General features: G+C 38.5%; 2 protein-coding genes across 4 annotated transcripts; one reads left to right on the top strand and one right to left on the bottom strand.

Annotated features, from left to right (window-relative positions):
- Positions 1–3,336: 3,336 nt before the first annotated feature.
- LOC103455298 (uncharacterized) lies at positions 3,337–11,351 on the top strand. 2 transcript variants are annotated; one of them, XM_029090450.2, is made up of 9 exons: positions 3,337–4,082; positions 5,627–5,767; positions 6,347–6,727; positions 7,438–7,542; positions 8,797–8,937; positions 9,688–9,891; positions 10,186–10,278; positions 10,438–10,549; positions 10,892–11,351. In XM_029090450.2, exons 1-9 carry the CDS (start codon positions 3,606–3,608, stop codon positions 10,933–10,935), a joined length of 1,698 nt encoding a protein of 565 aa, XP_028946283.1. In that variant the 5' UTR covers positions 3,337–3,605; the 3' UTR covers positions 10,936–11,351. The 2 variants fall into 2 exon arrangements, with proteins under 2 accessions (XP_028946283.1, XP_028946284.1); XM_029090451.2 differs by having other exon boundaries at positions 3,433–4,082; positions 10,441–10,549.
- A 202-nt stretch (positions 11,352–11,553) lies between these two features.
- Positions 11,554–14,033, bottom strand: LOC103455186 (rhodanese-like domain-containing protein 9, chloroplastic). Of its 2 annotated transcripts, none has more exons than XM_008394774.4 (6): positions 13,761–14,033; positions 12,676–12,935; positions 12,358–12,508; positions 12,164–12,249; positions 11,968–12,072; positions 11,554–11,882 (listed from the first exon to the last, which is right to left on the bottom strand). In XM_008394774.4, exons 1-6 carry the CDS (start codon positions 13,802–13,804, stop codon positions 11,812–11,814), a joined length of 717 nt encoding a protein of 238 aa, XP_008392996.2. In that variant the 5' UTR covers positions 13,805–14,033; the 3' UTR covers positions 11,554–11,811. The 2 variants fall into 2 exon arrangements, with proteins under 2 accessions (XP_008392996.2, XP_070666304.1); XM_070810203.1 differs by having other exon boundaries at positions 12,676–13,315; positions 13,411–13,826.
- Between the last annotated feature and the right edge of the window lie 2,145 nt (positions 14,034–16,178).

The following is a 16,178-nucleotide window of genomic DNA, read 5'->3' as shown; positions in this document are numbered from 1 at the left end:
AATAGGACTGGTCGAGTTGGTGCTGATCAGGAGAAGAAGACCTAGTCCGAGTAGGGTTTTAACTCGACCTTGGGGGGAGCCGTTGCTATAAATAGAATAGGCTGTGCATCATTCAAGCCCCCTGCAAATCAATACAAAACTGCCCTGCGCAAACTCTCAACAACTTGAGATTTTTTTCTTTCTTTTTCGCTGACACATCTTCCGTTGGCATCAACAGCACTGTGGAAGCAACCGGTTATATCTTAAGTCGGCATAGATAGCTCTGTCACCGTAGAATCAGTCGATTTCGCAGTATCTTCCGTTGGCATCAACAGCACTGCGGCGAGAACGGTTGATTACCTATCCAAGTCTCGGTCGAGGAGGATTTCCGGATCCTTATTGATTGAGGTCATCTCATTAGCCTTCTCAACGAAGTGAGGTGTTACGGTATATCGAGCTCGGTGCTTTGCTCGCCGAGTTATTTTATGATTGGATATTCCCAAATAGGATTTAGAGTTCGGCGTTCGGACGGCCGAACCACGTTCACCATTAAAACTTATATTTGCTTTGAGTATTTGTGCCCTTACACTCTGGTGTCGATTCGGCTCGAGTTTACTCTGACGAATAACATCACTGTGACCGAATCCGACGACGACGACTCATGAACTTCGTAAGAATAGTAACCTTGTCTTCAGGTTCGAGAGCCCAAGAGGCCGAGACGTGTTCCTTTCTCGGCCGCAATCGCAAGACGCAGAAGTCAGCCGCACACCCAATGCAACATCAACAAATTTTACTCCTCGGTCGAGCTCGGCCGACGAGTTGGCACGCCCCGCATTCACCGAAGGACGTAGTTAACTTATAGATTACTCGGCCTTCGCGCCACGTAGGCTTGGTAGTTTTTAGGGTCAACAACAACATATTACAAATCCTCTCAATTCAAATTCCATGAGTAGTCTACAAAATATCTCATGTTGTTGTTTCGTTTAGGGTTAGAATCTCAACTTGATTTGAAAACATCACAAACAAATTATGTTTGGTGGATTTCCAAGATATTGCAGTGTCTCCAATGGTAAAGACATAACCCACTTGAGAATGCGTCATATGCTAGTTAGATAAATAATCAGCGTAAGTACAACCAATAAGACAAACAACATTTCGAGGATCAGAAGGTTGGATCCACTTAGAGATGCATAGGGATAGAATAAGCCCATATCCATTGTACTTTTAAGGTAATACATGATGTCTTTAAATACATGTCCAATGTCTGCTTGTTGGAGTATTGCTATATCTTGACAAAAGATTCATAGCGAATGAGATGTCTGGTATAGTACATTGAGCCAAGTATAATAAAGCACATATAGCACTTAGGTATGGAACTTCAGGTTTCAAGACCTCTTCATCGTCATTTTAAGGACATAATTGATTTCGTTGTACATCTAGTATTTGAACGACCATGAGAATACTCGAAGGTTTTGCTTTATCTTCAATAAAGTGTGTTTGTATCATACTTAGGGCTTTCGTATTTAGATCTCGTATAAATACTCAGGGGACTCAAATGCCATTATGTAATAAATTGAGGGGCAAATATGTAATAAGTGAGAAGCCCTTATTCTATAGAAGAATCCCTCACTCTCCTCATTAAGGGAGGCGAATTCTTAGGCCTGACTCCCACCCTCAAAAGCCTCACTCTCCTATTCAGAGGCTTTCTCTCCCTCATAAAGAAATACAATATTAGTGTGGACGTAGCCCAAACATTAGGATGAACCACGATACATCTTGTATTCTTTACATTTCTTGCAGATTCACGGTCGGACTCTCTCTCCCTCACAATCCTCTCAGAGAAATGCAATATCAGTGTGGACGTAGCCCAAATATTGGGGTGAACCACGATATATCTTGTGTTATTTACTTTCTTGCAGATTCACGGTAGGATTTACATTGTTCCAAGACCTCAGGTTTTGTGCATCAACAAAGTGTATAACACCTTCTAGGTGTAGTTCGATTGATGGACCAGAGTACCATTTGAATAATGCTCGATCTCCATGCCAAGACAATATCGAGTTTTTCCAAGATCTTCTATCTCAAATCTGGCTTCATGTGTAAGACAATTTTCCCAACCTTTTCGGAGTCCCATTGAGATTCATATCATCGACATAGACTGCAACAATCTCAAATTCGGAATATGACTTCTTAATAAACATGGAAGGTCATAACTTGTTATTCCCATATCACCGATTGATCAAATACTCGCTAAGACAGTTATACCACATCCCTCTAGATTGAGATCTAGATTGCGTCAATCTGTAATGCAGACTTCTCAATCTTATAGAGAGAGTGTTCCATGGCTGGGATCTATTTAAGTAGTCACTCGGAAGTCCTTTATGAACTTTCATATAAATATATGTATCTAGGTTCCCATAAAGATACGTTATGACCACGTCCATGAGTTGCATATTTAAAATTTCGAAAGTTAACAGATTGAAAAGGTAGCATAGCATTATGACATTACAGGAAATAAGCCTCCTTATAGTCAAGTCTAGGGTATTGAGAGATGTGCCACAAGGCGTGCTTTGTTACACACCATTTTATAATTCCAATTACGCTTCCTTACGAATACCCACTTACAGCCAATGGGTTTCACAACGGATGGTGTTGGAGCTACATGTCCAAATACTTTACGTTTTGTTAAGGAATCAAGTTCAACCTGGATTGCTTCCTTCTATTTTGACCAATCAATTTTACGTCGACATTTATCAACAAAACGAGGTTCGATGTCATCGCTAATTAGAATCTCAGTAGCTACTACAAATGCATCATTGACGATAATCTCATTGTGATTTCAAACCATATCCAAGCTAGCATAATAGATCAAAATCTCTTAATTCTCAGGAGGTGACTATTTCTCTTCCAGAACACTATCGTGATCTAGAATAACCCCATGCGATGGATTAGATGAGACAACGATTGGATTTGACTAGCTTGTGTCGTGTGTTTCCGCTTTTGAGGGATACAAATCCCTCAAACCAACGAGTCTCCCACGCTTCACGGTAGTTGCACGTGACTGGCTAATCGTCCAATAGAGGATACATTTTTCAATGTGGAACATGAGGCGGTATGCTTCATGTCATTATACAAGTGAATAAAACTTTCTTTTTTCAAGTGTACTCCTTCTTATATAATGACATGTGATGTACCGTCCTGTGTTTTGAACACTTTGAAAAACTCTCCCCAGTAGATGGGACAGACAATTGACATATGGTCTTCAAAACATGACTTCTTTAACACCACTTTAAAATTCTTGCAACTTTATGGTCAAAAGCTTAAAAGAAGTTCATACTTGATAATTGAATCAATTACTCGTACAAATGTCCGGTTCACGGACCCACGCCCTCTAATGCACTTGTTCTCCATTAACCTCTTGAAATTAGCCCAAATTCAACGTATTACGGGTCCTTACAACCAAAACCGCCAATCAAACACGTCCACGCCATGCACCATACCGCACCGGATCATTCCCTCACTCTCTCCTCAACCTCTCTCTCTATTCATTTCTGGAAGATCTGCAACTCACAAATCTGTGTCTACACAAAAACTCTGCGTTTTGCTGCCTCGTGAGAAAAGAAGCCATGAGCGACCCAATTGAGCCCGCAACGACGTCGTCTTCGGCCAAGGATCCGGCCCTCCTGATTCACCCGCGCCGCGAGCCGTTCGAGCACGGGCTGCTGCCCATCCCCAAGCTCATCTTCACCGACCCGACCCAAACCCTAATTCCGCTCAAGCAGAAGCTGATCGAGAAGTCGCCGAGTCACCGGGTCGACTCGGCCGCGATCTCCGAGGCGCTCCAGATCTCCATTGATCAGGCAAAGCTCGTCCTCGATACCCTAGCCTCGGTTCTGCACTCGGAGTCCGACCTGCTCGTTAAAGCCAAGCCGGACGGGATTGATGAGGCCGGAGCCGATGTGCATGATCTGGTTCTGTTCCTCTACATTCAGTCGTACAAGAAGTTGCTGCCGCGGACGCACAAGGACTCGGCTGCCGTCGCCGATGTCTGGCCTTCGACGTCCGCTTTCGATGGGTATTTGTCCGCTTTGTCGCCGTTGCAGGTGACAAGCTGTTCTGAATTGATCTCTTTTTTCCTTTCTTTAGTTAATCGGTGATGCATTGTGCAATGCGTGGGATTAGGAATTGGTGTGCTGCGATTAATTGCTTTCTTTTGGGGTTAGTTTTCATATTTCGGGTAAATTTCGGTTAAGTAAGTCGAAAAGGTTGGTAATTTCATTCAAGACGTTGGTTTTCTTGACATGGGATTGCTGCCATGTTGAAAATGGTTTATTCAGGTAATTTTTTTAACTTTGTGTGTGTTCGTTCATTGGGGCAAAAGAGTTATTGGTATTGGAATACAATGTGGATTAAAATGGAATCTAGTTTTATTGATCTATTGATTATTGGAAATTATTTTGGTTAGTATTTGGCTAATCTTACTAGTCATTGTGTTCTGGTTAGAGTTTTGATCAATTGCGTGCTTGGGGTGGGGGTTGTAACAACTAGTTGCATTGTCAACCATGTCGTTGGATTGAATGCACTGAACGTAAAATGCTCAATTACCAAATCTTGGCTAGTAGTGAGTGGGCCTCCTAGTTTGTCCCTTTGGAATGTTTAGATCCCTTTGGATGTGTATGTTTAGATCCCTTTGGAATGGCAGTGCTACATTGTGCCTACCCTGGTTTAATTAGCTTTATGTACTCAACAGTGTTGCAAAGTGGTAATCACGAGGTTGATTATAAACTTTTAGGGTGGGTTTATAACAAGTCATTTCCTTGTCTACCACGTCGTTGGACTGAACTGCACTAAAGTAAAATGCTCAAGCTCCTAATCTGGGCTTGTAGTGAGTGGACCTCCTAGTTTTATCTTCCAGGATGTGTATGTTTAATTCCTTTGGAATGGCAGTGCTGCATTGTGGTTGCCCTGGTTTAATTAGCTTTATGTACTCATAGCGTTGCAAAATAGTAATCATGAGGTTGATTATAAACTTTAGGATGGAGTTGTAACAATTCGTTACCTTGTCTACCACACTGTTGGATTGAACTGCACTATTAGAATGCTCAAGTACCGAACCTCAGCCTGTAGTGGTGCTCTTAGTTTTATCTTCTAGGATGTGCATGCTTAGATTCCTTTGGAATGGCAGTGCTACATTGTGTCTGCCCCAGTTTGATTAGCTTTAAGTACTCATAGTGTTGCAAAATGTTAATCACGAGATTGATTATAAACTTTTAGGAAAGGGTTTTGTTGATTTGGTTTCATTTGGATGATTTTTGTAGTACATAGGGTTTAGGGCTATACTAAAGCATTTTCAGTATCAAGATTTGGGCAATACTATATAACTTGTTGCAACATTTGTGTCCTGAAACTTTTCGTATTTTATATTTAATTGCTCGGACTTTGATTTGAGACATTTATTTTATTGGATTAAACTAATATCAACCTTGAGCGGTAGGTCTCGGGTTCGAGACTTGGGAGCAGCCTCTCCATAAATGGGGGTAAGGCTAGCCGACATTCACCTCTCCCAGACCCTGCGTAAAGCGGGAGCCTTGTGCACTGGGTACGACCTTTAAACTAATATCAACCTTGGAATTCCAACACATGACAGCTTGTGCGTAGCAATAGCCGTCGGTTTATGCCATCACAGGCTGATGAAGAAGCACACCAGTTATCATATCTGCAAAAGCATTTGGCCAATCTTGTCTCTCTTTTAGCAGAACCTGTGGAGGGTGATGGCGAAGAATCTCTGGTATGTGAAATTACTACTTAATCTTCTCTGGTTTAGTCGATTATTCACCTTTTTGGCTACCAAAAAGTAAATTGTGTGCATTTAAAGATAATGGTTGCTGGTACTTTTTCCCAATTCGATAGAAAAACACTATTCGTACTGTGAGCACCACCCAAATCCTTGATCTGTGCTTTGGTTGGGTCATAAGTGCAACACCAATTATCATCACTTATGAACATTTGTATTTGTGGGAAGTGATTTCTTCATGATAAGTTTGAAGTTTGAATAATGAACCTTACATTCTGCATTCCAATTGCATGATATTTACTGAAGTTTGGTTATTATTAATCTAAAAAAAGGTAAAGTAGGACAGGTTTAATGGAATGGAAATGCAGTTCAATAAATCCAACACATGGTACTGGTGGAACAGTTAATCTGGATGACAATAAGTTGGGCCATAGAACTTATGTATCCTAGTGTTTTTATCATAGACATCCGGTGCTGATTTCTTGTTTCTATTTATGTTATGGAATTTATAGTTGTATCATTTTTGTTGGTATCTCCCAAGCCCACTTAATGATCTGATTTAACCCTTTATAGGTTTTGACCATGGAGAAATTTGAGCACCTTGGGTTTCTGCTTCACTTTGGTGACAAGGGATCTGACGGAAATCTATTCAGCCAACGTGCTCCTTTTTTTGCAAATTCAGATCCTGATATGCCTGATGTTCCTGTTCCTGCAGCACAAGTTCACGATTGGGTTCTACAGAATATAGGTTCTTCTTTGGAACATATTTCAGAAAGGATTTCTCCAAAAGAAAATGGGCCTCCCAGTTCCTCAGACCAAGATGTTCCCATGGCTGATGCCTGCACGAGTTCAAACAAGGGCTCATCTAGTGTCAGGGGCCCAAGTTTTATTGAGGGGATCTCTAAGTCATCACTTGTAAAGCAGTCATCTGATCTTAAAGGTTCTTCTGTAAAGGTTTGTTCATGAATCATAAGACATTTTTATGTTTTCTTGTAACTAGTTTATAAAAATGTAATATCCATTCTTTTTTCCTCTGTGTCCTACATTTACGGGATGTTTCAAAATTCAACACTTCTAGAAGTTCAGGATCTAGAATCAGAAAGAATAAAATGAAGAGAACTCAATTCTTAATAAGGCACAAGAATCAAGTCATTATTTCTATTGGGGTTCTAATAACTTAATAGCTACATGTTATAGACATGAAATGATTATGAAGATGTGAGTGATTGCATGCCACATTGGGGACTTGCTCTTGGGGCTGTGAGAATGCACCTGTTGTGTTGTGTTTGTGATGGATTGAAGGTTTTGGCTATATTTTGGTTTCCAAATTGGCTAACTTATTTTAAATTATTTCATAAATGCATTTTTTCACTTTTAATTATTATTTACTTATTTAAGTTTCGAGTCTGTTGGGTCTTGCTATTATGCACAAGGAAGGGAGGTAGCTGCTCATTCAGTTTGATCCTAATCTTAGTTATAAAGATCATTGACCAATGAACTAATAATGCACTTGGTTAATGAAACTTGTCAAGATTGTCAGCTTTCTTGTTATCTTTTCTCAACATGTTTCTTTACATGCTTTGTGCGTAAAAGCAGTGAACTAAAATTGGATTGTTCCTTCTAAGAGGTATATTGGTTTGGTAGTAACTCGTTTGCAATTTCAGGTTTTAAATTGCCACGATTCAGTTATCTACATATTAGCACCTCTGAGATATGCCACAGTTTATGGATGCTCTGATGCTACAATTGTTCTTGGAGCTGTTGGAAAGGTAATAGGAAAGGCATTTGTATATATGCTTTGGCTTATTGACTGTTGAGTGATATGTGTACTTTGGTTGTACTTATTCCCTAATATATAGTTGGATATCGAAAAAAGGTTATTTCTGTGGTACTGAAGTTTATAGTTGAATTGGAAATAGTTTTCTCGCTCTAGTAATTTTAAACATACTATCAGAATGATTAGCTTGTGGTCTGTAAAGGTCTCTGGATTTGTTTATCCCTCATCTCTGAAAATTTAGTATTAGATAAGTTGGTTGAGTTTGGTTACTTGATGTTTTGCAATAATGCTAATAACTGATATCTTCAGAGTGACTTTGCAAGTAGGCACGTTGCATTTCATTCCCACTAAGCTTTGCCCGCCCAGTCACTTTCTTTTGGCACTCATTTACCCTTTCCTATTATGAATACAAAGTTCGTTTGCAGTCGACTTTTTAAAGTCAATGAAATTACCATGCAAGTATATAACACAATGAAAAAGAAGGCTTTTGAATTTTGTTTGTCTGGTAGCTTGTATAATAGAATGATTGTGTAAATTACTGGGTTGGATCACAATCGAACAATTACGGATGATTTCTTGTTATCTATGTTTGTGAAATCATAAGTTGACTGGTGCTTCTGTGAGTTACCTCATATGCTTCTTATGTGGTGGTTATGCAAAGTTGATATCTTGTTGTAAGTTCATTCAATTTTAGTTGGAAGTTTTTGCACAACTTGTTTTTGAGTTACAGTTCTTGCATAATGGTTTAGTTAATCAAATTTAATAACTTTTGTTACATCTAATTGTTAGGCCTGACGTTTTACCCTTTAGTGAACATTGGAAGTAGTCCAATGTCTGTATATTACACTAAACCGGTCTTTAGAAAATTCAGACATTCTCTGTTTCAATGTATGTTTATATTTGCTTTCTACTGGAAAGCCTTATTCTGTAAATACTATATATCATTATTTGCTTTGATAGTCTGGTGATTGCTTTATAATATTATCTGAAAACAAAAGACTCCCCGTAAATACATCTGGCCAACTATGCACTTCTATTTAAATGGCCAGTCTTAATTTTAACATGTCTTGAGCTTTATGATGCTGGAAAATCATGTTTTGATCCTTACCTATCTGTATAATGATTTATTACTGTCATGTGGCGTGGCCCACCCGGTAATTACTGTTTTATATGCAATGAACGTGGGTCGTTGTGTCACCTGGTTAAGTTGAATCTTATAGCTTAGATGATCTGATGTCTCTTGCAGGCTGTGAGAATCGAACACTGTGAGCGAGTTCATGTGATTACAGCAGCAAATCGAATCTGCATTGCTAACTGCCGCGAATGCATGTTTTTCCTTGGGGTCAACCAGCGACCACTTATTGTTGGTGATAACCATAAGCTGCAGGTCTTGCCCCTAAGAGTTGATTTCATTTTGTTTCTAGCCAGTACTAGGGAAGATTAATTTTCACAATATAATCTACCGCAATATATCTTAACGTCGATTTCTTTTTGTTACAACTAATCTTAATGTGGGTTTGCTGGTATATTGGTTCAACCTGTTTGGTTTTTTGTAAACCTCCATGACTTTCTTTCTGTTATCTCATATATGCATTGAACTTAAAACAATAATATGTTCCACTGGCATGTTATTGGCCACTCTTCTACTTCTATTGTGATTCGTATCGTCAGAAACGAACTTTCTTTCCATTCTACATTTGATAGCATGTCCCCAGATGTAATAGTTGTTTTTGACATCTGTTTTAAGATTTGAGAGGTTTTCCTGTACTCTTTAAATTGCTGAGTAAAACAAGAAAGAAATGTCATGCAAAACTTACCAACTTATAGTCAACATGTTTTTGCAACACACATGCACACATCCTTTCAAACTGATGTTTGCTGACAGTCTTGACGCATTTATTTGCTGTGGTTTATTTCTGAATAGTGGTTTGTATGCATGGTTTTGTTATGTTGAACATTTGGCGTCAAATTGAATTGACTTTAACAAAATTAAATTGTTTTTACTGAAATGTAGCATTAAATTCTTTGATCATAATAAATATTTGTTATGATCATAGTTTTATGTGATTCATTCTTCGAGTTCTAATGAAGATTTAGCATGTTCAGATCTTTGTTTTCACCTCCCGACTTTTATCAGGTGGCACCATACAATACATTTTACAGTCAGTTGGAGGAGCACATGAAGGAAGTTGGGGTTGACGCTACTATCAACAGATGGGATGAGCCCCTGCCACTTGGAGCGGTTGACCCACATGATTCATTATCTCATCCAGCAGGTGTCTCCGAGGCTCAGGCCGAGTCTGCTGCACACTTAGACCCTGACCAGTTCACAAATTTCTTGGTATTATAATTTTTACTACAGATTGTTAATTTAGATTTGGATAGCGCATTAAAGAGTTTTCCTTAATTTTCTGAAGTAATTTTATCGGAAGTTAAATAGAGAAAAGCCTCTGAAAGGCTCTACCAGCAAAGTCTTCGGACAAAGTCATGCACTTTTGGGGCATAACAGTTGTATTTTATGAGTATGTTTCTTCATTTGGTTGGGGGAGGGTGGTTGAGATGGCCATGGTTGTACAGTTACTCATTTTCTTTCTGAATTATCTAGTTATGTCCTTTATGTTTCTTTTATATTCAGATTCCAAACTGGTACGGAGGTGAATCACAGGGCTCCACTAAAGACAACCCATTTCCATTACCAGATGCTTATATGGCTTCCCAGCATAGAAACGTATGTTTACTCCGGCTTAATATTAGTGTAGATTTTTTATGTTTATATTTGGGTTAAGTTAGTAGATATTTTCTTACAGTTTTACTAAGAATTCCTTGATGTTTGATTGACGTGGTCAAGTGTTATTTATCTTTTAATTATTCTCAACTTTTTCTGCAGCAGAACAATCTCGGGGAGGTAAAGCAATTATTGAAGGAAGCACCTCTTGAAGAAAATAGAAAGCGGGAATTATCAACTGCTCTCCACGTATACTTTAAAGACTGGTTGTATGGTAATGCTCATTATTACAATTGTTTCCTCACGTTGACACGTGCTAGAATATTGTACTTTGGAACATGATCAGCACTTTGCAAAACAAAGTTAATCAGCATATCCTATATTTTGATCAATCAAGAACTGTTTTCTGTCAGCATTTTCAGGCGACAAACGGCTGTTGTTAATAACCTCTTTTATGTGGCTTTATGTGAACCATCACTGCATATTATTGAGTTGAAATTGTGCCAAAGACATACCATTACATGTAATTTCATGAGCTTTTATAGAAGATGAGTAGGATGTCATTTAAAAGCTTATCGATTTGATCCCTGTTTATCTAATTTAATCCATGTGACAGCTTCTGGAAACATCCGTCAGCTCTATTGCCTACAAGGAGAATGATTTTTTGGCATCATCTGCCGTAGAACAAGAGCGGTGCAGAAAGAAGCTTGCTGTTTTATTCTTCAATCCTATCATGCTCGTCGTGCCGTTGGCAGCTGCCGATCAACCCCAGGTACTCTGGAATGGTACCCTGCATAATTGTTGCATTGATAGGGTGCACAGATGGAATCAGAAAAACATTTGCTAATCTCATTGTAATATTTTTTTTGGGTAAAAAAAAAAATCTTACTGTAATATTTTGTTAACCTAGGTTCACAGCCTTGTGAATTTTCCATTCTCTCTTTTGTGGGTCTAGAATGTTGGATCTCGACTCTAACCTTCGAGTTTCTTTACTTTATCGCGAGGTTTTGTTTTTAGATTATAATTCTATAGCGATTTAGCTCTTTATATTAATTTTTTTTATAGTTGGAACGTCATCTTGTATTGTTGTAGATTGCCCTCATGATCTACTGGTTTGGAACCTGAATCAGGTAGCAAAAACTTGTTCAATGTTGTTTGTGCATTACTGTTTTGACATAAACTATGTCCGGTTAGATTTCGTTGTTTGACTAGATGGACCGGAGTTTTTTTTTTTCTGTCGATGGACCGGAGTTTGAATGAATCGTTTTCTCCGGTGGATTTCCATTGAAGTTCCCTTTGAAATGAATTTTTAAGCCAAGGTTTGCTGTTGCAAAAACGCGCTACAATGTTGGGGTAGTACAATTTACAGAGACAAATGTACAGTTTATACATCCATTTCATACAAGCTGGCTTTTCTTCCTCTTTTCCTTGATATGTTATGATGTTGCAGATGCCTAGAAATCTCTCCTTACTCGAATCACTTGGGGTTGGAGAGATCTGCCAAACTTTCTTGTAAATGTCAGCATCGTTTTCGGGCTAGGTGGTCGTGAAAATTGCGAGTAGCTTCTCTGCTTGATCGGGGAAGAAGGTGATGAACAAATATGCACCTGGCATTTGATCAAAAAAGAAGATATGATATCTCATGGACCATGGCAACAGGAGGTGCTTTTAAGAGTATACAAAAGGACGTACAGATTAGCACAGTTCCAAGTACAGCCGAGATCTTTCCCTGAATAGTGACTAATCCGGCTTTGCCGGCATTTTGCAACTCCGTCGAACCAACGGAATCAAATGCTCCTGGTGTAGTAAAGAGTAGCAATGTCATTGATCAATCTTAAACAGCAGATAATCCCGGAGAAAGCAAAGACGTTGGAGCTAGAATCCTAACCTTGTTTTATGCTTTGAAGACCCGAAGTTATACACGCTATGTTTTCGAAACCCGCTTGCTCCAACTTATCAGCAGCAGCAGTAGACCTTCAAATTAAAAGCAAACAAAAGAACACTGTCAAATGGTTTACAAAACACCGCCAGAAGCGCTTTTGGTTATCGAAATCCCTTAGCATTACTAGGTAAAAAACCAACCTCAATCCTTCCTGACACACCAGTAACAGTTTACTTTCAGGTGAGAACCGGTTTTTTACTGACTCTACAAATTCAGGGTTCGGTTTGGTAAAAGGCAACCCATAGAAAAGACCAGAAAAATTGTTGTGGAGAGTCCTCTTTATGATTGTTCCTGCCCATAATTCATAAAAAAAAATCAAAATTCCGTTTTTCTTTTTCTTTTTCTAGAGATGATCTTTAGATGATGATAAAGAGAATGAGCAGTTCCGATTATCCTTACTTTACGGTGATATGATGCCACGTCAGTCAGAATGAGTTGTCAAAGAAAGACTTGCTTACCAAAATCATTGTCTTGGTTTTCAATGAAGAGAGGCACATGATGGCAAGATTTGATATGAGCTCGTTCGTACTGAGATTTGTCCCGGACATCAATGACAGTATATCCCTCGACTGCAATAAGTTCTTTTGCTTCTTCTGCACTTACAAAATTCACTTCTGCTCTGATTGAGAAATTCCGACGAGGACGGGTTGGTTGCCCTAAGATGGTTCCTTCACCATGAGTACGAGTCTCAAATTTCAACCAAGATGTGTGGAGATTGCTGTCAAAAAAATTCGTACGCCTTACTTTCATATTCATGTATGTGAACAATTTCACTACATTCACTGACATATATTATCATGAGTTCAAAATGATCTAAAAAGAAACAAAATGTAACAAAATGAAGATAAATTTTGTACTGTATATGAGAATGTGAACCTAAACAAGTGCTAAGTTTCTAGAAAAATTTCAAAAGTGCTTCTCAAAAAGCACTTAGTAGTCGGGCTAGCGGCCAACTGCTAATCATGCGATATTATCCAAACTGAACCACTACACGGTTGGGCAGCTGTTGGTCTCGGTGCAACTAAAAATGAACCATACAATGTAATTTGTAATTTACCATGTGAAGTTTCCGATGGGAAATCTATTCTTCCACACGCGCTTCTCTAAAAAACACTTGGAACTAGGTGCTAATCGTGCGATATTATCCAAACTGAACCACTACACGGTCGGGCAGTTGTTGGCCTCGGTGCAACCTTCTCTAAAAAACACTTGGAACTAGGTGATTCTCCAGAATTCCGTAATCACTTTTAACTTCTAAACACCATCATAAATGTTTTTGATTATCTGAAAACGCTTTTAGACCTCGTCTGAAAACAAGCTAAACTACCAGAAAACACATCTATGTAGATGAGTAGTTGAATGTATTCTTCATCTCATAATGCTTCAATAGAACAGAAGGTTCTATAATCTTAGTTTTCTACAATTTCTCAGCAACCAAACAAGAAAACTCACCATCGAGAACCTGAGAGTATTCAGAATAGGAACTTGTCCTAGTAAAGATGCAGTCCTTCCAACATAAAAACAAAGACGGGGAGTAGGTTACCTTGTGGACGACAGAGTTGTACAGCAACAGCCAATCCCTGCCATCGAAGGAGTTTCTCCAATCCTCAAACTTCTGAGTTCTCTCCTCCGTTACTTATGGACGCAATCAACCGCCAATGATGGCCCAAGAAATTTGGATGCGGCAAATGGGTTTCTACCACGTGGCAAATGGTATTGGATAGTAGATATATTTTCCCAACCTTTTTGCTCGTTGTCTTTTCTCACTATATGGGAATGCATCTTACGGAAATTGGGCTTACTAGCCCTTTTACATATACACAAACAAAATTAGTCCTGTGTGGGACAATCCGATTCCGATACCATAAAAAGATTTTGAATTTTATTATAAAATTAATTAACAATATGAAATGTAGCTCAACATCTTATAAAATTAATTAACATACTTTAGAGTGTAATACCGTTCTTTTCTCGCCTGTAAGCCCTCAACATTTCATATAGGTTGCGAACCTAATGTCTAATTTACCCTCCAAAGTTAACTCCATACACTATTTCTTCATGTAAAATTACCAATGCTTTACTTTGTATCACATGCAAGTAACGTGACTTAAATTGACGGAAAATTGAATACGGTAGCTTCGAATATATAATATTATGGATGTAATTGGCAAAGTTTTATAATTCAATGATTGATTATTCTAAAAAAAATAGTTTAAAGATCTAATTTTCACTCAGGTGATAATTCAGGAACTAAATTAACAATTCACATTTTTATTTAATGGGGCAACTTTTTGTGGTGGCTGAGATTTTGAGGTTATTATTATGTACAACGTAAGATCGGTGAGAATTAGAAGGTGAATGGAAGATTCTCCTTCCCTTAAGTATTTGGTTTATATATTTAATTTCACTCTCATTCCCAGGAAGATGGCAAAATTGACAAAAGAAAACCGTTTGTAAGTGATGAATTGTTAATTACAGTCGTTCTTTTCAACCCAATGTATCTCGGATTCAAACAATTTTTCTCCTCTTAGACCAACTCCAATGGTTGGGGATAAAATTTAAAAATTTAATCCAAAATTTTTTAGGTCATAACCTAAAAACTGCTTTTCCACTCTAATGGTATGACTTAAAATTTTAGTTGAGATTATTAAATAATTATTCTAATTTTTTTTTTCCGGTAGCTTTTAAAAAAATAAAGTTTAGGTAAATTATTCTAATTGTTTTTTATGAACATTTCTTTAATTTCGATAAATAATAAAAAATCACACAACTTGGTAACTTACCTCATTCTTAAACACAAATTCATAATTCAATCATACAACAATTACTAATACAAATAATAATTGAAATACTGTCACAGCCCGTCCCGAGGATTAATTATTGTGGTTGTGAAAAGACGGATTTACCCTTGAGCGTTGGATGTGTGTTTGTGTTTTGGATTAAGAAATTGGGTCAATTGGTTCTATTCCTAACTAATTGGACCCAATTAGAACTAAAAGATTAAAGAATTGTGATTGGTGTGCATTTTGGACCACACACATCCATACCTTTCTCCCTCTCACTCTCCCGTGCTCTCTCTCTCATTTCTCTCGGTTTCACCCTCTTTCTCCCTCTCGGCATTGTGTACGGACAACACCAAAACTCGTTGAATCGTGACGGATCGAGGATGTTGAAGGTACCATCGTGTTCCTTGCAAGCTCAGGAACACATCTAGACCATTTTTAGGTAAGGACAACTTCGTTTTCATGTTGAAACCATAACCCCGATTTGGGGTACTGTTCATGCAAACGTTAAATCTCCGTGTTTTTGGAAATTTCAAGCTTGTAGGAAGCTTAGTGAAGTCCCAAGGAAGCTCGGAGTGCTTCGTTTGAAGGTTTTAGACGTCGGGATCGTGTGGACGAAGTTTGGCCGGTTTTTCTTGGAGTTCTCCAGTGAGATCTCGTGACCTTTAGAGCTTTAAAATGGTATAACATGATTGTAGATGTCCCTAGCTTCATTTTGGTATAAATTGCATGAAAAATGGTGAAGAAATGAGCGAGATTAAGGAGTTTGAAAAATTGCCCAGTTTCCGGCGCCGGCGACGGTTGCCGGAGCTGGAGGTAGGAGATGGAAGAATATTCCGTCAAGTCTGACGGAATATTCTTATGACATTAAATAATTTTAGACGATTTTCGTTGGGTTTTAACGGAATATTTCGAGGAATATTCCTAACGGCAGTTAGGGAATCTGTTCCTTGCGCGTGGTGGCGCGTCTTGCCGTGCACCCGCCGGCGCATGGCGGTGCGTGGGAGGTCCAAAACTATTTCTAAAAATATGGGGATGATCCTGAGGTTGTGTAGATCACTATGATATATTCATATACCCATTTTGAGCAATGTATGAGAAGTTATTAGCTAGTTTTGTCTATGTGCTTTAAAATAACGTTTTTATAGTTAATTCGCATATAGGTGAGACTTATCCGG

Source organism: Malus domestica, chromosome 12, assembly GCF_042453785.1.
Source record: "Malus domestica chromosome 12, GDT2T_hap1".
In the NCBI taxonomy this organism is placed as follows: domain Eukaryota; kingdom Viridiplantae; phylum Streptophyta; class Magnoliopsida; order Rosales; family Rosaceae; genus Malus; species Malus domestica.
The sequence above is the reverse complement of the archived record's forward strand: the minus strand, read 5'-3'. Positions and strand labels throughout refer to the sequence as shown.